Source organism: Aethalodelphis obliquidens, unplaced genomic scaffold, assembly GCF_003676395.1.
Source record: "Aethalodelphis obliquidens isolate GAN/ISIS:26980383/991018 unplaced genomic scaffold, ASM367639v1 scaffold72, whole genome shotgun sequence".
NCBI classification, from domain to species: domain Eukaryota; kingdom Metazoa; phylum Chordata; class Mammalia; order Artiodactyla; family Delphinidae; genus Aethalodelphis; species Aethalodelphis obliquidens.
In genome coordinates, this window is record NW_020838016.1 from 12829680 (window position 1) to 12852672 (window position 22993).

General features: G+C 33.7%; 1 protein-coding gene across 3 annotated transcripts in view; it reads right to left on the reverse strand.

Moving 5' to 3' along the window:
* Nucleotides 1–5746: 5746 nt before the first annotated feature.
* The window catches only part of PLOD2 (procollagen-lysine,2-oxoglutarate 5-dioxygenase 2), a 107389-nt gene continuing 90142 nt past the window's right edge, over nucleotides 5747–22993 (reverse strand). For 2 of the 3 annotated variants that reach the window (XM_027091630.1, XM_027091633.1), the window contains 10 exons: nucleotides 20032–20136; nucleotides 17507–17632; nucleotides 15166–15307; nucleotides 13720–13782; nucleotides 12604–12717; nucleotides 9981–10046; nucleotides 8791–8895; nucleotides 7473–7619; nucleotides 7238–7363; nucleotides 5747–7078 (listed from right to left, as the gene is read on the reverse strand). In XM_027091630.1, the coding sequence (XP_026947431.1) occupies nucleotides 6923–7078; nucleotides 7238–7363; nucleotides 7473–7619; nucleotides 8791–8895; nucleotides 9981–10046; nucleotides 12604–12717; nucleotides 13720–13782; nucleotides 15166–15307; nucleotides 17507–17632; nucleotides 20032–20136 (1150 nt within the window). In that variant the 3' untranslated portion in view covers nucleotides 5747–6922. The remainder of the gene's footprint in view (nucleotides 7079–7237; nucleotides 7364–7472; nucleotides 7620–8790; nucleotides 8896–9980; nucleotides 10047–12603; nucleotides 12718–13719; nucleotides 13783–15165; nucleotides 15308–17506; nucleotides 17633–20031; nucleotides 20137–22993) is intronic. The other variant, XM_027091631.1, reaches the window with a different exon arrangement.

Below are 22993 nucleotides of genomic sequence, written 5' to 3' on the forward strand. Positions count from 1 at the left end.
CTCACGGCTCTGTGGGTTGACTGGGCTCAGCTGGGTGGTTCTCGCTTGGGGACTCACATGTGATTGCAGGCAGAAGTCAACCATGGGGACAATAGTCATCTGAAGGTTCGACAGAGCTTGATGTCCAAATAATTCACTCACATGGTGCCGGATGATGTAGTAACTGAGCTTCCACTGTTGGCTGGAGTGCTTTTATGTGGCATGGGCTTTTCACAGAATGGCACCTGGATTCCAGAAGTGCCTACGAGTGAATGTTCTAGGTGATCAAAGCCACTGGGTCTCTTCTGATTCAACTTGGAAGTTACGCAGAGTAACTTCTACTGCACTCCACTGGTTACAGAAGGCCTACCCAGGTTCAAGGTGAGAGCGAAGTGTGCAGAGATAGGAATCCTGGGAGGCATGGGTCATTGAGGACCATCTTTGGAGACTTGCTATCACAGACACCAAACCATTGAGGTTTTGATCATAGGTATATTTTAAAATTTCCTCTCCTCTTGGCTCACAGAAGATCAAAAGGAAAGCCACCTTAGGACAATATGAAAATCAACGAAATTGCTCTAGACTTAGATGAGCAGCACCTGAATTCAGTGAAGCAGCCAGGGTGCAAGGCAACTCAAAGGAGGGAACGATGATCAAGAAGGATGTGGGGCAACATCTGAGTACGTGAGAGCTACAGTAATTTAGAACTACTCTAGTACACCTCCCTTCAATAACTTCAGCAGGAACAAATTCCCTTAATCCTCAAAAAAACAAAAGAGAACCTGTCTTCATTGCTGCACTTTACTAGCCCTGTGCTGATTATGAGAAAAAAAAAATTGTGATTTACCTTTCCCTGCCACAAAGGAATTTTTAAAAATACATTTGTTCTTTATAATCAAACCCTATGGAAGTTTTCTAAAGTCATGTAAGTTATTTTGTTTACTCAAAACCAATTACTGTATCAGTTGTAATTGAGTCTGACCATTTCTAAACTGATTTTATCATTGGCCCGTATTACCTAGTGAAAACAGATTAGCAGTTTCCAAAGTACATAAAGTATAGAAAACAACTTCATCAGTACTAACTGGGAATATGCTAGCTACCCCTTATTTCAGAATAAGGTATCCCAATTCCTCCTTTTAAAACACTGTGTTGTATCTACAAAAATAAAAAAAGGAATTCCTGAAAAAAATCACCCAAATTTATATCATTTTTATTTATGTTAGCCTTTAAGAAACATTTTGAAAGCATGAACCTTAAAAAAAATTTAAGGCTCTTGCTTTTTGCTTAAAATTTAGACTCTATTAGTTATCTACACTGGCCACAAGGTGGGGCTCTGATGTCACAATTTGGCAAGATTTGTAAAATGTATATTTATGTAATCACAAATGAAAATAATAAAAAATTTAATAGAATAATCTCATTTTTTAAATATGCACATTTTCAATTAATCAATTATCTAATCATTTATGATCAGCAGAAGAAAGTTATGCTCTAATTTGTCCATTTCTCACCTGGAAGTTAAGCTCTGTCAAATTTTAAAAGTCTCCTGAGTAGGTGCAGGATTTTATATCATTATGTGCTTTCCTTAAGGATTTTTTCTGCCATTTCAGATTACATTCCTAAAGGAAAAGTAACTGAACTTAAATCAGTGTTAAGAAAAATGTCTTTTAAAATTATTTTTTAAATTATTTTATGATTAAGCACAGAGAAGTTCATTACTTATTACAAATCTACATGAATTTTGTTTTTCTCCTTCTACATCCCTGAATTCTCTTTTTGAAATCTAATAGTTACTTTGGGATGAAGATAATTTGAAAGGAACAAGATTTTCCTTAAATTGTTGATAGCATGCATGATGTTTTCCATTTCTTTTGTTAAAACCATTCTTTAAGTTGATTACTTATTTTATCTTGTTAAATAGGCAGAAATTCTTTTCTAATTTTCAAGAGTTTAATCAGATTTTTTTAAGTCAACCATTTTTCAGTAAAGATAGAATAGCATGCTAAAATAATCATTGTTACTTGATTTATCACAAAAAAAAAATACAGTACCTCAAGAATCAGCAAAGAACCTACTTTTCCAAATTAATATTTTCTAATTTATTTCAATATATTAAGAATAAAACAAAAATATAATTTAAAGTTTATCTTTAAAATTAAAAAGAAACTGTCTGGAAGATTTGAAATTTATAAAGTCCACACATCCCTTGCATATATATCCATCTTTCCAATTTTCTAATTCTTTTTATTAGAATAATTTAGCAATATAGTACTCTGCATTTTAAAAGCATGTCTGTGTGTACAGTTTTCTTCTCTTTTCATTAGTTATTTCTTAGTGTATTTCTCTTCAAATTTAATCCAAAATTCATTGCTTTCATTGAAGAGCTTTATACATTTCCCCGGTTTCTCCCCAATGGCTTTTTCTTAATAAAGAGTTACACTAAAAGAAGTCTGTAGCTTGCTATTCTGAAAGACACAGATAAACAGTGCAGTTTGACAAAAGCTGCTTTCATCAAGTTTAAAGACTTTAATTTTCTGAAATAGTCAACATCTAGTCAAAGTGAGGTATTTACTGAGACTGACTCTCAACTGTGACAGAAAATTTTGTTTGGCTTTCCTGCAACTTGAAGAGATCTGTTGTATAGACCACTCCATATTCCAAATGAATGACATGCCCCAAAAATGTCATACAAGATGGGCTTTAGGGCTTAGCAAGCAGGGAGATTAAGAAGTGCATATGACAGACAGGAAAGTAGGAGTGAAGGAAAATATAAAGAGATTCTGTCATTAGGATGGACCACTCAGATTGTATGTTAACTGTTTTCCATATGTTTATTCTGTAGAAGGGTACTTGATTTCTTAGGTAAGTTACCAATACAGGTAAATTACTAGTGTTTTTCAAAAATAAAGCAGAGTGAAAAAAATTAATATACTGGACTACTACTAAAGTATCCATATTAAGGGAAGATATTCACATTGATTCCTATGCACATTAAGAATGAGAAAAAATGCCACCATTAGCATTTAAAGCCCTTTGGTAATATATGTATACACACACACTCACATACATGTACCCGCAGACACCAATAGTTACTATTGACATCAATACACTTCAATTTATTGTAATTAAATTACATTCTCTTTTCTTTCTACTTTTTTTTTCTTTACAATTAATACACAGATGTATTTCCATAGTAAAAGATTTTGGTTCCTCAAAAACTTAAAAATTGTGATGATATGATCTAGCAATTCCACTTCTGAGAATATATCTGAAGGAAACTAAATCATTATCCCCAAAAGCTGTTCACATTCCCATGTTCACTGGACCATTATTTACAACAGCCAAGACGTGGAAACAACCTAAGGGTCTATCAACGGATGAATGCATAAAGAAAAAATGATATATATAAATACACACACACACACACACACACACACGCACATGCACACACACTAGAGTATTATTCAACCATGAAGTAGAAGGAAATATTGCCATTTGTGACAACATGGATGAGGCTTAAGGGCATTGTGCTAAGTGAAATAGGACAGAGAAAGACAAATACTGTATCATCTCACATATATGTGGAATTTTAAAAAACTGAACTCACAGAAACAGAGAATAGATTAGTGATTGCCAGAGCTGAACATGTTTCAAGCTATAGCTTTCCCTATCCACCTAATCCTGCCTGATTTCCAGCTTTCAAATTTTTGACCTACTTAGGGAATTTGTCGCACTTTCGCTCATTAATTATGAATTGTTCTTTTTTTTGTTTGTTTGATGAAACCTCCCTGGGAACTTCAATCAACACCGATGTCCTCCCTCCTCCTTCCTGTTCATTTATAGCAATCATTGCTTGCAAAATGCACACATTTTCATTGTTCACGTTTTATATAGTATTTCCTTATCTGATAGTCTTTGTTTATTAATTTAACTCTTTCTCCTACACAGATATAATCCTATTAGAGTCAAGGACCATTCTTACAATTCAGTTTTGTTTTCAAAACACTGCGAGTTGGGCTTCCCTGGTGGCGCAGTGGTTGAGAGTCCGCCTGCCGATGCAGGGGACACGGGTTCGTGCCCCGGTCCGGGAAGATCCCACATGCCGCGGAGTGGCTGGGCCCGTGAGCCATGGCCGCTGAGCCTGCGAGTCTGGAGCCTGGGCTCCGCAACGGGAGAGGCCACAGCAGTGAGAGGCCCGCGTACCGCAAAAAAAAAAAAAAAAAAAAGACTGGGAGTTAGTGGAAAAAGACAGACCTTTGGGAGCCAGACAGATCTGTGTTTACAGACAACCTCTGCTTCTGCAATTTGCCCATTGTGTGGCCTTAGGAAAGTCATTTTATCTTCTTGAGATTTCGTTTTCTTCCATAAAATGAAGAGAATAAAACTTGCACTGTGAGATTGTTGTGACAATTATAGATAACCTACATAAAGTAGCTGGCCTACAGTAGGGACTCAATAAATGGCCCCAATTATTCTAATACGGTGCCCAGCCCATGTTATGATCAGCACTTAGTAATACTTGATGAGTAATAAGATAATGATGATAGTTGATAGGATAACAGTAGGACTAGATTTAATGTTCAGGATAAATTGTTCTATTTAAAAGTACATTTCATATCATTTCATGACGTCTGGAAAAAGAGGAAAGGTAGAAAATGTGCTCAGCTGATTGCCTTGATCCAATTTCTGGCAACATAGCATGAGATTAAAATAGCTACTATAAGTCACCACCTACTACTGGAAAGAACTAGTATCTGGTTATGTCCTTCCTCTGAAGTGTACCACAAGGGACATTAAGCTGGCTTGCACTGGTAGAACTGTTTTTCATAACCAAAGTCTGTTCTGAATGGTTGGTATCCATGACATACCAGTATTTATATTTAGAATACCATCCTGAAGTATAGTAATATAATTCACAAATAATTATTAAAATATCTCTTCAATCAAGTTGATGGATAGTAGGAGTTTACTTTGGATATTAAGTGCCAATAAAGAACAAAAAGGCGATAGAACCCAACTCCTTATTTCCTAAATCCATCTCCCAGTAATATAACATCTTATTCATCACCATACCTTCAGTGCTTGGACCAGTGCCTGGCCCACAGTAAGGACTTGAAAAACACCATTGAGTAAATCAATATATATCAAATAAATATTTTTGTCTCTGTTTTCTCACTTGTAAAATAAGTTAGATGAAATCTCTAGTCAGTCTGAAATGGAAGATACTACAATTCAATTTGGAATTCAATAACTAGAATGTTTATTAAGTTCTGATATCAGTAAATGTACCAAGCAAAATTTAAAAATCACGGCCTATTGCATCCAGATATTCTCTCAGTATACTCCACCATATATTCTCTTCTAAAGCTAAATCATCAATAATAAAGAGAACAACAGAAACTTATTTTAAATTATTTTATTTTTCATAATTTTCTAACACATGGTGTTAGAAAAATGAAATTTGGCACCATGACTTAAAACTTTTTTCAAGTTTAACCTTTAAATTAAAAACAGTAGCTACAATAAGAATATTTAAACCTCACTCAGAGTAATGGTAAAAACTCAAGTCACAAATTTTTTGGTGTTGGGGAATTTCTTAAAGTGGGATAAAAGGAAGGTAATAAAAAGAGTAAGAAGAATAGGGGCTTCCCTGGTGGCGCAGTGGTTGAGAGTCTGCCTGCTGATGCAGGGGACACGGGTTCGTGCCCTGGTCCGGTAGGATCCCACATGCCGCGGAGCGGCTGGTCCCGTGAGCCATGGCCGCTGAGCCTGCGCGTCCGGAGCCTGCGCGTCCAGAGCCTGTGCTCCTTAACGGGAGAGGCCACAACAGTGAGAGGCCCGCGTACCGCAAAAAAAAAAGAAAGAGTAAGAATGACAAAATGGAGACTATGCTGGGAAGACAAAAATGTGAATCACCCTCCTGAAGAAAAGAATTAGGAGGAAGACAAAAGGCAAAAGCGAAGAACAAAGGCTCACCAACTTTATCTTCCTGATATAAAATTCAAGTACTTAAAAACGTAAAAAGAGTTTTTTAAAAAAAGTCATAAAGTGTTACTACTAATCTCAATGAAATTTTCTTTTTCCTCATTATTTTCTAGAATAAAAAAAAAAAAAACCCTGTTTTGAGTTAAGGACACTTGCTGATCTTAAGTTGATACTTGATGTACTTTAAGAAATCGAAAGGCTCAAAAGCTGTCCTAAATCTAACATCTACTTAATATAATCTACCTTGGAAAATTCATCTGAAGGAACATAAGGCTTGATTTCTACTGCAAATGTAAAAAAATCTGTCTAACAATCTAAACAGAAATGTTTTCCACTGGATATGTACCTCAGTTATACTTTGTACTAAGTTTCTTGAGGAAAAACACTGTGTAATATTGTTCTTTGTATTCCTTCAGTAACTACTGTAAAAGGTACCTATATAGGCAGTCAAAAAAGCACTTACACAATTAGTTGCGTACAAATTCAGTTAGAACTCCAGTTTTTCAGCATTTCAAAAATTAAAATTTTTGAAATTTTCATGTATATCCATTTTGTCTACATGTTGATAAATAAAACTCTTCCCAGCCTTTTAATAAGAAAATATTATTAGTCTCATTTGTCACTTGTTCATCTGTACCTGAATACTTTATCAACTGAAAAACAAATTCAGAAAGTTGTTATTATTCTCAGAGACAATAAGGCATAGAAATAAATATTTGCTTTTACATTTTTTTTTCCTTTTTCTTCTTCTTCAATCTGTGTTTTAAGGCTCAGAGCAGATATTAAGAAATATCAATTTTTTATAAAAAGTTTTTCAAATGTTTGGCCCAAAGTGAAGTTGTTCTGTGGAAGTTATTTAAATATTCTTCTCATCGTCTCAAGCACAACTTCAAAGACATGTTCATGCCAGGCATCCATTCCAAAAGAAAACTGAATTCAATGAAAAGTAAATAACTTAGGGATCTATAAATGACACAGCGATGTATCTTGTTCCATTTTTAACAGGAAGTCCTTCATGCAAATGCGTGAGTCTCCCTGGATGCATGAAACTCCAGCCTTTTCTTGGTGACTCAATAGAGCAATTGTACCTTAGAAATTTGCATCCACCTCCCTAAAAAAGATAGACCAATAAATGTATCAACTTGTTTCATTTTTAATGAGTGATAAAATTCAAATGATGATATCTAAGCAGAATCTAAAAAAAATAAGGCAAAGCCCTTTCATAATGACATATTTCTTTTGAAAAATGTAAAAAAAAAGCCATAATTACCTGAAAATCTTCTCCCACATTATTGAGCGCAATGTTGATGGTAAATGTAGAAGCGTCATGATGAGGGCGAAGAGAGCGTTGTCTTTCAGGGGAGTATTTTACTACGAAATTCAATAGTGCAAATCCCTAAAAGAGCAAAGTAAATCAATGGATTTGCTTATCAATAACAATATAAAATAGCACATTTGTGTAAAAACTGGTAGGAGGTAGGCAGCAGGAACGGGAGGATAATTACCTTAGTATAATAGCCTGCAAAGACCTTCAGCGTAACAGGCGCAATAAATTCCCGGATAAAATGAAGCCATACATTCTCCAGACCAATTTGCTTCATGTGGATATCATCAGTTGGGACATTTTCATAACCACCAGATATACGGCTATCCTAAAAAGAGTATTCATGACATCATAAACTGTGGTCTGTGTGCAAATCACACTTACATTATCTTGGAATTTTTTCAACCACAAGATCGTAACAGACAATAAAAATAACAGTTCAATTATGGTGTACCATCTGCTTTAATTGCGAAACTATCAAAATAACTTAGATAACATGGCTTTGCAAATGTATCAATGATGAAGCAAAGTATTACAGAGTAAGACTGCTTTCCTACTTATTTAATAGATATGTGAGGTATGATGAGAAAGTAAATAAGATTGATTGCCAAAGCCTTCCCATGTCCCCTAAAAAATGAGTGTTTTTACAGTGAACCTTCAGGCAGTCTTAGCTGGTGACGGGCATAGATTCTGTCTGTCTGCCACTTGGATTACCTGTCACTGAAAATAAACTTTCCCTGCCAAGTTCCTCACTTTTATTTTGTGGCACCCAAAGTCCTTCCATGATTGCTTTTCATTATCCTACAACATGCTGACTTCAAGCTCTTCCTCATACTTTGAACTTCTATCTTCCTGATCAGCTAACTAGCTGGGGAATATATAATTGAGCAGAGGCAGTGATATTCCAGAACATTCCACGAAAATTCCTCAGTACTGTGAAGGAACTGGCATCTGTGGGTTCTCAGAGGAAAAGAAATACCTTGAACCACCTACAGTAATGCTTTCAGCCAAGTCTTTGACTCTGAATGTAAATGCAAAACTGAATTACACCAAAGGCATTCAAACAGATTCCTCCTTCCTATGTCTACACACAAAAAAATAGCTTTGGCAGTCAACCACAGAAACTTTGTCTTGGTATTTTCACTACAGCTCACTGCAAAAATGCAGAGAATAAAAAGTGACCTTGGAGAAGAGCAGTGTCACACAATAGGCATTACCTTACCATCCCCTGCCAGGAGACACTGATCCTTAAGGCCTATCCAGTATAATTGGAGATGAAACTGAGGCCCGGATAGATTAAATGTTAAATTAAACAATTAGTACCAGAATTAGGCTAAAAACAAGAGTTCTCTTGACAGCCTTGGGTAGCCCCTTCATTTAGGTCTAAGACTCAGAGATGTAAGACAAAAAGGACAAGCCTCCTCTACCTTCTCTAAATATCTACACTCCTCCTTGCCCCACATACACATTTTAGTTCTTTGTGTGAAATGACAACTTACATGATGTTTTCCCCCAGACCACTGGCCATAATGCTCCATTTCTTCCACCAATTCATCACAGGCTTTTTCAGAAAATATAGGAAACCAAAAAACATCTGGACAAGGCTATATATAAAACATGATATCACCATTAAGAGAATAACATTTTGTGTCTTTTTACTAAGAAATGGCATTTCAAAAGTACAGAATATTCAATATTTATCTCACTTAGATGTCTTTTTAAGAAGTTTGCCCAACATTACTGACAGTACTGTTACAAACAATACTAGTTTGGGTTTTGGTTTTTTTTAAACAATTTCTAAGACTTTAATTTTCATTTATTTACTTATTTTGTTTGCATTTTAACATCTGTGCAATGAAGACGTGTCTTAGAGACACAGTTGGCCAGGCAGCCATAGTGATGTTGTTAATGCCACAGGGCATGTACACTTGGTCAGGCATTCATTCTGTCCTCACTTTGTGTGTATCTGTGTGTGTGCACATGCACACATTTAGTTGGCACTGTTGACTTGCCTTTTGAAACATCTTTTTAAATGATTTATACTACCACTCATTGAAATGAAATGCTATTATGTATACAGTGCTCTATAACATATATGCCTTAATAAGTCTAAAATAGCTCTTTCAATATGCATAAAATTAAAAATTCTAAGTGACTAGAAAACATTGCATCATAGTTTAATTGGCAGTAGTTTTTTCCTTTCTCATGGTACACAAAATAACAGCATCTCAGAATTAAAGACATTTTAGACACGTTACATTCTCTGAAATAAGGTATTAGCAATAGCTTGGAACACTAACCTCAAACAGAGTTCATTTTTTAAAAGACCTCTCTGAGAAGAGACGTTTGGAGCTCAATTTCTTTCAAAGATAAACTTTCATTGAAAGAGGCCTACACCAGAGATCTGCCAAGAATTCCTTATTTTTGAGATAGCTATAACATTTGGGAGTATGCTAAAAAAATGGCATGATCTTAAAATTATTGTTAATTCTCATTTTTCTACATGTTTACAACTGTATGACCCTTAAGGCTGTAAAACTGGTAATTAAGTCATATGAATTTTACCTAAAGGATAAAGTTTCTCCACTTTCACAACATCTGCTGCTAAAGCAGTATTGCATTAATAATATTCCCTGCTGGAAAATATAGCAAAAATGCTCTACATATCATAGTAATTATTAATACAAACCTGTTCAACTATATTTTCAGTGAAAATCTTCGAATAATCTCGGTTTATATACTTTTCCTTCCAGTCCTACAAAAAAATCAATTGCACGGATTAAAGCAAAAACCTTTTCATAAATACTTTAATAGAAAATATAAAGTACATGCACTTTAGAAATTGCTCAAGCAATTTATAAATGACTACATGTAGTAGACAAAGTGGGAATTTTCAGAAACCACAGTTTATGTTTTTTAAACTTTGCCTGATTCTATGTATGTTCACATCATTTTATGAATGGCAAAATTTTTATTTACGGACTTTTATAACTCAGGATTTTAAAATTTGAGTAATCTTATAGTCACTATATTTGTATACTATATTCTATGCATATAAATAGGTGTAGGTAAATATGTGTGTTTTAAAAGTGAAAGATAAGGAACATAATCCTACCAACAAATGTTCATAAAACTCAATCAGTAAAAATTACTAAAATTCGTAAAAATATTAATCAACTTGGCCTTACTTATAATTTTGTAGTGAATTACTCTAAAATAATTTTGATTTTTTTAAATGTATTTAAAATTTCTGCCTTCAGTTTTAGATGTGTATCAAAGAATGATCATGGGGTTACTATTTCATATCTTTTAGTTACTGAAATTAAGGTATAAGACCATATATTGAAAAATAGCTCCTCTTCACACTAATTCATGAACCTGAATCTTCTCTTAGTCCAATCACTGACACGTAAGCCACACACTAAGATACATCAATTTTTGTCAATATCAGCTAAGGAATCCTTTTCCTGGGTCAAGTGTTTTATTTAAAAGCCCAATATTTAAAGGGTATATATTAAAATATGAGTCAATATCCAAAACGATCTTTTCTTACATATATTTAGACCATTTAACAAAATTCTTAATTTTCTCTTTGCAAAGTACAAATTAAGTGAGCAAACAGGAAAGAATTGAGATATGGGCTCAAAACAATTCCAATCAAAATACGTTTCAAAAATATTTGTCTGAAATATATCTTTTCAGGCCACAATTCAGAAGGGCTCTGATAATTTATTTGCCATTCTTGGTTTTGCATATCTCTGCTTACGTGTAACTCAGAAATTTTTGATATGGAAGAATAAAAGTTATCTTCAAATTCTTTAACAAATTTAATTTATACATAGTATATAATTATAAGGATGAAATTACTGTATTATCTCATTATTCCCTTTAATATTAATTGGTTCTCTGATTCCAAAACATGGGGGGAAATTAGCAGTAAATAATCATACATAACATTTCAGAACCTTTAAATATTTTTAAGTATCCTTTCCTGGCATCATTATAGATTTTTTGAAGTTAAAGAAACAAGCTCCTAAGATTTTACATTAAAGCATTAATATTAACTTTTCATTTTAGACTGCTTTTCAAATGTCATGGAACAAACTGACTTTACTAATTTCTTAGAAGTTCTGATAATGGGATAATCATTAAATATTTTGCTATGGGATACCCCTCATGAGGCATGTCAGTCAGGCTAATTTACCAAAAACAAAGCATGGAAAGAAAAGCAGTTCCTATTATTTCTGATATATTCATTGCATATTCAAATCTCTAAAGATTTGAATTCTCACACAAATATCTACAGGATATAACTTGGGAAATTTTTTTCAGGAAACTAATTATTACCCAAGAAATCAAATAATTCTGTCTCTCAAAATACCAAGAGATTCAGTGCCAAAGTAAAATATGTAATTCTACCCTCACCATTTAAAAAATGCCTCTTTTCAATTCTACTCCTGTGAAAGATGGAGATACGCAGCTAAAATGAAACAAAAGTATTTTTAAAATACCCCCAAAAAGTCAAAAGATATTCTTTTTCCTTCAACAGAGTTCCAGAGACCATTAAATTTACTATTCCCAAAAGTCAACTACTACAAAATAAAAGACAATTCTCATCAGGTGGATTGAGTCTTTGTAATTTAAAACTTTCACTATTGGGAAGGAGAAAACCATAAATAGTAGTATTACAGAGATTAGAGAGAGTATTTTCCCTTGAATAATTGTGCCAACTTGACTAAAGAAAACCAACCCAGTAAGACAAAAAAGGAATTAATGTCTACATGATTCAAATCTTTCAGAAAAGAAATAATTTTGGACTTCAAAAGGAAATCATTTCCTCAACTTAAGACTTTATATGCTGAATCCACTTACTCTGCAATTTTCTCTAGCTATCTTTGGTGTACATTCACAAAATTGTTATAAAAAACAAACAAAATGATAAAATAAAATCCATTTTCACAAACTAACTTTTTGAATTCTTTTCCTGAAAGTCAAAATGTAATATTGTCATACATGAGCTACTTGTAAACATTTTCCTCTGAAATTGTGATTAAAAATTTGTTGGAGTTTTTGAATATATAAACAGAGATATTGGGAGAAATCAAAGAAACTGATAATTCCCTTCCCCAAACCTCATGTCTTTAAAAAGAAAGTTCTTAGTCAAGAAATATAATTATGCCTTAAAAAATATAATTAAAGATACCTTTTTAAAGCCTCTTACCATATTTTCATATTATTAACCTAACTGATTTACATCCATTTAGAGTTATAGGAAAATAAGTAATAAATGAAGCTGAGCATGAAATACATACCACAGGATTTTCAAAAATCTGCCAGAGGTCATTGTTATAATGGGAAATATTATAATTGGCAGTTGATAATAGTCTTCCAAATTCATGTCTATTAGAAATGTACATAAACACACCCTATATGCCAAAAAATAATAGTATTAATCATCTTGGAGGAAAGTACAAGAACATAAATTTAACCATAGGAAAGATATACAGAAGATATTAATTTCAACTTTTATATCTCATTCAGGAACATGCATTTTTATTTTTCATATAAAACATGCATGATTTAAAATAAAAAATAAAATTTTCATTAATTATGGATTCAGACACCACACAAAACTAATTGATAGCACTGACACTCAACTGAAAAAAAGAAGAATAACTGTTTTTGTCCCTTTCTCATTGGTCCTAAATGTAGACATCAAGGAAAAAGAATTCCTGTTTGAAAGCAGAAATATTTTTGAGACACCAAAGTGCAATTAATTGTACCTCTTTCGGCTTCTTTCCCTTTCAAAGAAGATATCACATTTTTAAACAAGAATTCAAAGGTCAATTTTATTTTGTCAGTCTATTTCATACTTTTATTGTCCTGATACTTAGAGACTGAACACAGAAATTACTCCTGCATTATGAGGCAGCTAAAGAAAATCAGTCTCCTGTCCTTGCCCCAAACCAAATAAACGTGGCAAACACCATTAAGGTAAGGTTGTTTCTTTTTGTACCTGTTTTAATAGTAAAAGAGTTAGTTAGTAATAAAAAAAAAAAATGGTGAAGAGTACCCAAATCTCATTTTAATCAGGATGTACTTTATACTTACTCCTACTTCTTCTCTCCCTTAAAAAAACAAAAACTGGAAAAACTAGTTAAAGTGATTTGGATTTAACTTTCTCATTTGTCAACCATAAAATCTAAATCAGCCCAAAGAACTAAGAAGTGAATATCACACAATGTGTACCCCAACATGCAAAGCACACACATACATATACAGATTCAGAACCAATGAATACCGACCGTTTACACCAAGCTAAAAGGAAAGAAGACTCTTAAACTTTACTTCTAGACAATATCTAGTATTTTAATTAAATAAATAAAATTAAATAAACCAAAACAAGTAAAAATAAATAAAAATAACACCTTTGGGGGCCTGAGCATTTGGAATGTTTCCGGAGTAGGGGAGTCTTTTTCCCTTTGTAAAGTCTAAAATGAAGAGAAGGATTGGGTAAGTTGACCTGCACACCCACTCTCTCAGGTATTCTTAGGTAAATAAAAATAGCAGCCTTTGATCAAAAGCTGACATTCTGAAATGTCCTTCACAGACAACATGCAGAACAAGCAAAGCTTACAGCGCACACAAAGAAACAACTCCAGCCCTTTTTTTTTCTGTTGGTCAAACATAAATCCAAGCTCATTCCTTAGTAGAATTTTCATTAGATACAAAATTAAGAGAAAGGAAAAAGGTGTAAGAATGGCCATTCCAGGATGCGCTGTTGAGTCAAATTAGCCAAACATGAGCACAAATTACAATCACAAGTACTGAGTATATTCAATATAACAATGGACGTAAGTTTATAGGAAAAACAAATATATTCAAACAATACATGCCTTATTAAACCAGAAAAAAAGTACTTGCCAACTTTCCTGATTTTTTCCAAAATCACATTTGCTTATATAAATTTGAATAAAATAACCCAACCATTTTAAAACAGAAAACTTTATAAATGTTTTAAGATGTATTAACACATTTTGAAAAACAAACTATTTTCTGCAATCACTTAAGTTTTATCAAGAAAGTATTTGGGCTTCCCTGGTGGTGCAGTGGTTGAGAGTCCGCCTGCCGATGCAGGGAACACGGGTTCGTGCCCCGATCTGGGAAGATCCCACGTGCCGCGGAGCGGCTGGGCTCGTGAGCCATGGCCGCTGAGCCTGAGCGTCTGGAGCCTGTGTTCCGCAACGGGAGAGGCCACAACAGTGAGAGGCCCCACACAACAAAAAAAAAAAAAAAAAAAAAAAAAGAAAGTACATTTGTAGAATAGCTATGTACCATTAATTTTTCACATAGATTAAATAGACTACATGTTTCGATCCTTCTCCCAGATTAGTGGTAAGGAACCTACTTTTTGAGAGTATGGGGTTAATAATGATAGAAAAATTATGGACATTGATTTCAGGACAAAAGTGTGTTTTTCTTAAATGTGTAACTGATCATTTCACCCAGGCTTCATATAGTTAACTTTAATTAGGTCAGGTTTTAACTATTGAATTTCAAATGAAAGTAAAGGCAAATTCTTAAAAATGCAAAGCTGATTCGTAATAAATCTATGTTTATTATTGAAAATCTTACTGGTGCTTATGAGTTAACCTAAGCACCAAGCCTAACTTTTTTCAAGTTGTTTCTATAGGTAAATGTTCCACAGGTAAATTATTCTCCATAATTGCTTCCAGTATTTCAATACAGAACCAAAAAAATTGGCTAGTACTATAAATTAGAAAGAAAAAGGGCACCAAAACAAATGACACATCAACTGGGAAAGCAAGCCATCTTATATAGACATTCAAGCAAGCCATTATTGTATACCCTACCATTTCTCTAGCATTTCGGCAAAGAGCCATATCAGGATCCAATTTATCACGAACAAAATAGTTCCTTTCATTCATCTCTGATCGAAGTGTCTTTCCTTTAATTAAGTACACGTTAGCCATGTATGGGACATTCCATATCCCTCTGAAAGTAAAGATAAGACGTTCCAAAGTACCACAAATACAAAGTTTTATTTTTTAAAATAAATGCCTTCTATGTTTTTAAATTTTGCAGATATAAACTATTGAATCAAGTTACACACAAATGCAAACACATTTAATGATATCTGACACATATGTACACATATATATACATGAGATTACTTGGTAAACACTATATACTACGAGATAAATCACTATCTCCCTACATAAACTTCATTTTAAGATTGATATGTTTGGCATTTTGGCTGTCATCCCTCATTCTGTTGATACAGCTAGAGTATAATATTCTGTTGTACATTTAAGATTAAGCAGTCTGATAGCAAAAAATAGCACATCCAGCCAGTGGCATACTGTAGCCAGCTCACACTGGCTCCCCAGAGCATTTGGCTTCCCTTCTGACTTCACACTGGAAGCCTGAAATCAGCCGTGGTAGAACTATTCAGAACACAGAACTGGGCTAACACTACAAATCAGGGCATCCTCCAACCCAAAGAACTAGTTGTTAGACATTTACCAGCATATCACTGAATACAGCCTAAAATTCTCCTAAAATATAGCCTTTTGAAATTCATTAAGCTATCTCAATTGTCTGTAGAAAAAGGAAAATATAAAGAAACAGAGCTAGAAGTACCTGAGTGTTGGGAGACACTTTATTTTGCCCTTTATTCTTTCCCACACTTGTCTCCTTATTCTGAACATGACTCATTTCATAAAAACAATATAACAGAGGTTCACCTGAAGGGATATACCTTTGCTTTTAGAGCACAGAAAGGGAAGATCCTGACCAAGGAAATGTAGTTAATTGAAAGCAATATACGTAACATCATTTTGTCTTACTAGATGAGCCACAAAGGAAATGGCCAATCAAAAATATACAATGTGTCCACTGAATTCAGAAATTAATCACTGGTATGGTAGAGTGTGCACTGTTTCAATTTTAAAGGAAAACACACACACACACACACACACACATCACAAGGTGTCATTCTTTCATGTAGCTTTTATACATAAGGTATGTTCTTCTATTAACTAAATCAAAAACTTCTATTTTATTCTTTTCCTTACACTTTAGACAACAATTACAGGAGGTTGGACAGAAAAACACCAGTGCTTAAAACAAATGAAATATGAGTTCTCTATTTCTACTTCTGTGAAGCCTTATTCCCGCTATACCCACAGACAATATCAGGCATGTGGTCTATCCTGATCATTCCAGAATCAATTAACGTACTTTGAAACAACAGAATATGATCTTAATAGTATTTTCTCAGTTATCATGCTTCTTAACTGCAGCTAACAAAAGCCTTTATCGTTTACATCATTCAAGTTGACTATTACTGCTTTTACACCTATTATTATTTTCACAAGCAAAACATCTTCTTTACCACTCAACTGTTCAACAAGAAGTATGGGGGTTTTTTTTTTCCCTACATTTTAACCCTTTTTAATTGAGCTGATGTATCTGAGAAATTAGGCAAAGCACTTAATGTCTCAGTCACTCTGGTCCACCATCTGTACGAAAAACAGGACACATTCTTCCTTAATATTACCTTAGCAAAAAAACTACTTCAGGTGTGATTAATTTTTAGTTTAAAAAATATCAATTGTTGTCTCTGAAATAAACATCAGTCATGCACATACTTTGTAGTAAGTATATTCTTTTCAAACTCTAGAAATGGAAATCATACTGGCAAAGCAATTTCTCTTTAAAGCAGAATATTAGCTATATTACACAGAAAATTCTTGCAAAAGGAAATGTTGGAAGGTTTGATTGTTGGTGTTTTTGTTTGCTCATTTATAAAATTTTATAAGCTATCAAACAACCTTCACCCTAGCCACTAAAGAAATTAGCTAAACTAAATTCCCTTTCCAAACTTTAAAGAATATTCCTCTTCTAACAACCATAAGATGACTACCCATGGTAATCATACATTGCCTTTTAGTATTTCCCACAACTGAGAGTTTGTGCCTTTGAAGATTTACAGCTTTAAGAACAATTTTTTAAATATTTTTAAATATTAGTTTTACACTAGTATTGCAGGATCCCAAGTGGTCTCCAGGTCTTCAAATTTCCATTTAACATAAAGAGATAAAAAATGTTTGAAAATTCAATATAATATTAACAAGACCATATCTTTAGATAAAAGTATTTTACATTAAAAGATCAAATCAAGTAACTTACACTCTATTCCCTTGAACAATATCCACATAATCTTCAGATCGAGCATAGTATCCATCAGGACTCAAGGCCCCCCAGAAGTTGGACCACAGCTTTCCATGACGAGTTACAAGAGGAGCAATGATCTTTCTAAAGAAAAGAGAGAAAAACAAATCCAGATAATTATTTACTTTTTAATTGCCACAGAATTATGTGTTTTGGGCTTAACATGACACAGAAAACAATAAAGTTCATTTAGCACACATGTAGTTAGTCCAAAAAACTAAATGTAAAATAAAAGAGAGGAATTTCCTCCCCTCACTTTCTTTAAAAATAAGTACATTGATGACTTTCAATGATGTTTTTTAAAAAAGACTAATGAGGTCTTCCCTGGTGGCGCAGTGGTTGAGAGTCCACCTGCCGATGCAGGGGACACGGGTTCGTGCCCCGGTCCGGGAGGATCCCGCATGCCGCGGAGCGGCTGGGCCCGTGAGCCATGGCCGCTGAGCCTGCGCGTCCGGAGCCTGTGCTCCGCAACGGGAGAGGCCACAACAGTGAGAGGCCCGCGTACCGCAAAAAAAAAAAAAAAAAAAAAGACTAATGAGAAAGGAAAAGTAATTGAAAATGCAAATGAAAGTATAAAAACTTTTAAAAGTATCGTACTTATATCCAAAAAGTATAGCTACCTTAATTATTTAGTTATTTTAGTATTTCGAAAATTATACTAAATGAAATCAAATATTTTCATTGTTATTAGGCAGACGTAACAGTCCCTGGTGCATTAAGGTATCCAATAAATATTTGCTGAATAAAAAAATGTATGAAGATGGGCTGAGATATTTGTAAGTAGGCCAGTTTTCCTAAAGTTAAGCCTTGAATTACTTTAAAGTATGTTTCCGTTTTTTTTTTTAAACTTTTAAAATGGGTTAAAATGGGTTAAATGGGTTAAAACTTTTAAAATGGGTGCTAGCCCTGGCAACACTAAACATTTTTCTGGTCTTTTGACTATTTTAGAAAACAAAATAAAAGGTGACTGCTATACCATGCTGTCTCACTACCTACCAGGAAAGCAGCCCCTTTAAGACAAGTATATGTTACAAATTCAAAACATGCCAGATTTCTTTTAAGGAAATCTAATTTATAATGTGTCAACATTTTCCAAATGAGGTAACAAAATCTGAAGTTCTGTTAGAATTATTTTTAAAATGAAGTAAATTGTAATGGTGTCACATAATTTTGAAGAAAATCTCACACAACTCCTCCAAGAGGAAGGTTATAGACCAACTATTTCCACAAAAAAACCTATTTCACAACCCTCCAATCTTGTGAAGACCAGGTGTGCCCTTTCTCTTACCTATGGAAAAATGACACACAGTCTGTAAATACACTTCATGCAAAATAATAATTGTAGTTTATTTTTCCTGCTTCCTATTAGAATAAAACGTTAACCAGATACATTTACATTTTGTTTTGTTTAGAATACCTACAATATTGGAAATAAAAACATAAATTAGAATCTACATATTATGTTAATCTAAGGAATGAATGATAATTCAATGTCGATAACTAACAAGATCAAATATTTAATAGAAAAAAATCTTGTAATTTATAATCTTAGCTGCCTGACAGAGCTAGGGAAAGAGACATTGAAAATCAAAATCCATCTTCTGTGTGCCTCAATGTTTTCAGTACGGAATTAGAAGATTAATACTGAGAGGTTTTAGCTTTTGAAATAATAACTGAATTCTCAAATTGACAAATTACACAAACGATGGATTAGTGGAGTATAATAGACTTCTTACATATTTTATTCAGCAAAATGAAAACAGTAATTCTAACATTTCATTGCTAACCATTCTATTTGTTAAGAGAAATAATTGTGTTAATATATGTGAACATACACAGAGTAATACCTGGCACTTAATAAGCACTCACTAAAGGTGGGGTATTAGTGAGAGTATTAATAGTAGTAGCAGTAGTAGTTATAAATGAAGATTAATATCATTATAAGCCGATATAGATGGTGCCTTTTACCCATTTCAATTCAGTTAAATGAAAACAGGTATTGCCTAGAGATAATTAGTTCAGTACTAAACAAAATCACAGATCAGGCTGTGGAATAATATGTACCTCTGAAATTTCTTTCATACTCTAAGAACTTCCAACTCTGTAATAACTTTCTAGGTCAGAAGTTTTATGAAATTCTACTTTGAAAATATCTGTGGAAAATAAGACAATTCTATTTTTAGATAGATCACAATTTCATCTAGCTTTAAATAGAAAAATAGGTCAAATATAATTGATAAACATCACATTTGTGATTGTAACTAATATTGAATATTTTGAAATTTTCATCAGGTTGTTTTCTATTTGACTTCTTTAAAAGAAAACTAATTACTTAGAATTGAAAGTTTATAAGGTGTAGAAAATAATTTCTTGTGAGTTCCCTCAATTTGCTAAACACAGACAAGTAATTATAGCATGTCCACGTAGATACAGAAAATAATTATAATTTTAAAAATAAATTGACATTGCATAATATATAGTACCTGTTTTGTTCAATCAAAATTTTTAAAGTCCTTGGATTTGTCAAAACAACATCTGCATCCACACTAAAGTAATAATCACAGTTTTCATCCTGACGGCAAAAATCCCTGTGATTGAAAAAGAAATAAAATATGCATTAAATAAAATAAATATTTGCTGGTTGAAAAATGTTAACATAAAGCTCATAAGCAAAATAAGGTTTCTCTAAAATACTTTTTCTAATCAAAATAGTAAGACTATACCCAAAAGGATAAATATTATCTTAAATTTCAAAATGGTCAGTTGATCAATACAGATGTTCATGGGTAGAGTGAAACTAAAAATTTTAGGGGAAGTGAAATATATTTTCAAGCCACTAAATACTTCAAGGCATAAAACATCCAGTCAGAAGGGCAATTTATAATTCAGCATTTAATTCTCTCTAAAAAGGGAACATAATTTATACCAATGTACTTATCAACAACTTTTTTTCACAAATCAAAATGTTTTCTGCACACACACACACACACATTCACAGTGTAAGATCCTGTATATCCAACAACTCAGTTTTAATTGAATCTTGGAAATACAGGTGTATATATAACTCTTTAGGTGTTAATACTTTTAAAACTTGATTTGCGTGGAATTCCTTCTAAGATGGTCACTGCCCTGCTTCTTATCCAAGGACACGGATTGTGATGTATGCTTTCTTGGTAGAGCCTGGAGCGTTATCATCAGGAACACGAAGGAATGAACTACTTGTGATACATGATAGGCTTCCAAGTATTACGGTTTCTGCATTTGGAGCTCTCTCTTTCTGAGCTCTCCTCCCTCACTGCTGATCCGAGTTATCACTTTCTGCTACTGTCAGTGTTTAACTCCATGACACATTTGTTTCTAAGCAACTGTCAAGCAGGACAACAGACAGGAAAGTTTGTTAAAATTGTGCAAAAAAATTAGAGGAAATTTTTTTAAAATACTGTAACTATGCACGGTGACAGATGGTAACTAGACTTATTGTGCTGATTATTTCACAATGTATACAAATATTGAAGCTGTGTTGTACACCTCAAACTAACATTATATGTCAATTATACCTCAATAAAAATGAAAATTAAATAATTTTTTAAAAACAGCTCAAATTATCTTGGAAAAAAATTTAAAAATTTATACCACATGATTTCAAGGTTAATATAAATCCCTAGTAATAAAGTGTAGCACTGATCTTAGAGCAACAAAACAGAAGTGAGAGCTCACAATCACTCATAAATACTTATCTGATTTTTGACCAAGGCCAAGTCAATTAAGTAGGAAAAGAAAAGCCTTAAATTAAAAAGGAGTATTGAAACAACTGGAATTTCATTTGCAAAGAATAAAAGTTGACCCCTACTTCACTCCAAACACAAAAATGTATTCAAGATGAATTGCAGATTGAAACATCTTAAAACATAAATGCTAGAATGATAAAGCTTATGAAAAAAAAATTCCAAAGAATGTCTTCATGACACTGGAATAAGAAAGATTTCTTAAACAGAAAATAAACCCCAAAGCACAAAGCATAAAAGAAAAAGACGAAATAGAATTTTATTAAATTAAAATTTCTTCTTATTAAAAGGCAGTATTTAAAAAGTAAAAAATCAAGCCATAGAATGGAACAAATATTCACAAAACATTATAGAGACAGAGATAGAGTTTAGATAGATAGATTTTGTATACAAAATATATAAAGAATTCCTACAAATACACAACTAACAAGATAACTCAATGTAAACAAAAATGCACAAAAGACTTAGATACCTTTAGATACCTAACCACAGTAAGATACATTTTCATACCCAGTAGGGTGGCTAAAATAAAAAAGATGGGCAATATCAAATGTTGACAAACATGTGGAGCAGATGGAGGTCTATTACCTTGCTGTTACAAGTGTAAAATGTACAACCAGGGCTTCCCTGGTGGCGCAGTGGTTGAGAATCTGCCTGCTAATGCAGGGGACACGGGTTCGAGCCCTGGTCTGGGAAGATCCCACATGCCACGGAGCAACTGGGCCCGTGAGCCACAACTACTGAGCCTGCGCATCTGGAGCCTGTGCTCCGCAACAAGAGAGGTCGCGATAGTGAGAGGCCTGTACACCGCGATGAAGAGCGGCCCCCGCTTGCCGCAACTGGAGAAAGCCCTCGCACAGAAACGAAGACCCAACACACCCAAAAATAAAAATAAATAAAATTTTAAAAAATGTACAACCATTTTGGACTATTTAGCTGTTTCTTATAAACATACATCTATCCTAACCCTATGACCTAGTTAGTCCACTCCTTGGTATTTTCCCAAAATATATTAAAGCATATGTACGCACACGCACACACACACACACACAACACACATATTCACACTTCTAATAAAGAATCTTCATTAGCAGCCTTATTCATACTGGCCCCAAACTGGACACAGCCCAATGTCTATTACCAGGGGCGTGTGTAAACCACTTGCAGTATATTCATATGATAAAATACTAGTCAGCAATGAAAAGGAATGAGCTGCTGATAATTGTAATGACATGAGTGAATTAAAAAACACTGTGCTAAGGCAAAGCCAGATACAACAGAGCACATACAAAAATTTTTTAAATAGAGAAAATAAGTTCTAAATGTGGACCCAAGGTACTCTCCAATGATGAAGTTATGGAACCATTAGTAATAACATCTGTTTGGTTTTTCTAAGGCCCGTTTTCCTGCCTGTCCCTTTACCCCCATAATAGGCACTTTCCATCACTTTGGGCCTGAAGCTTCCACAGCACAAGACAAGAACGTCTCCTGCTGAGAAATCACTGAGTCTTACCTTTTCATCACCAACTTTTAACCCACTGATGGGCATATTCAATTCACATTCACTGAATAAGTGATCGTTTTCGCTATTACCAGAATTTTATTAGTAATCTGTCTGAAGTATTAAAGGGGTTAAACAAAGGACCTAAAATATTTCTTC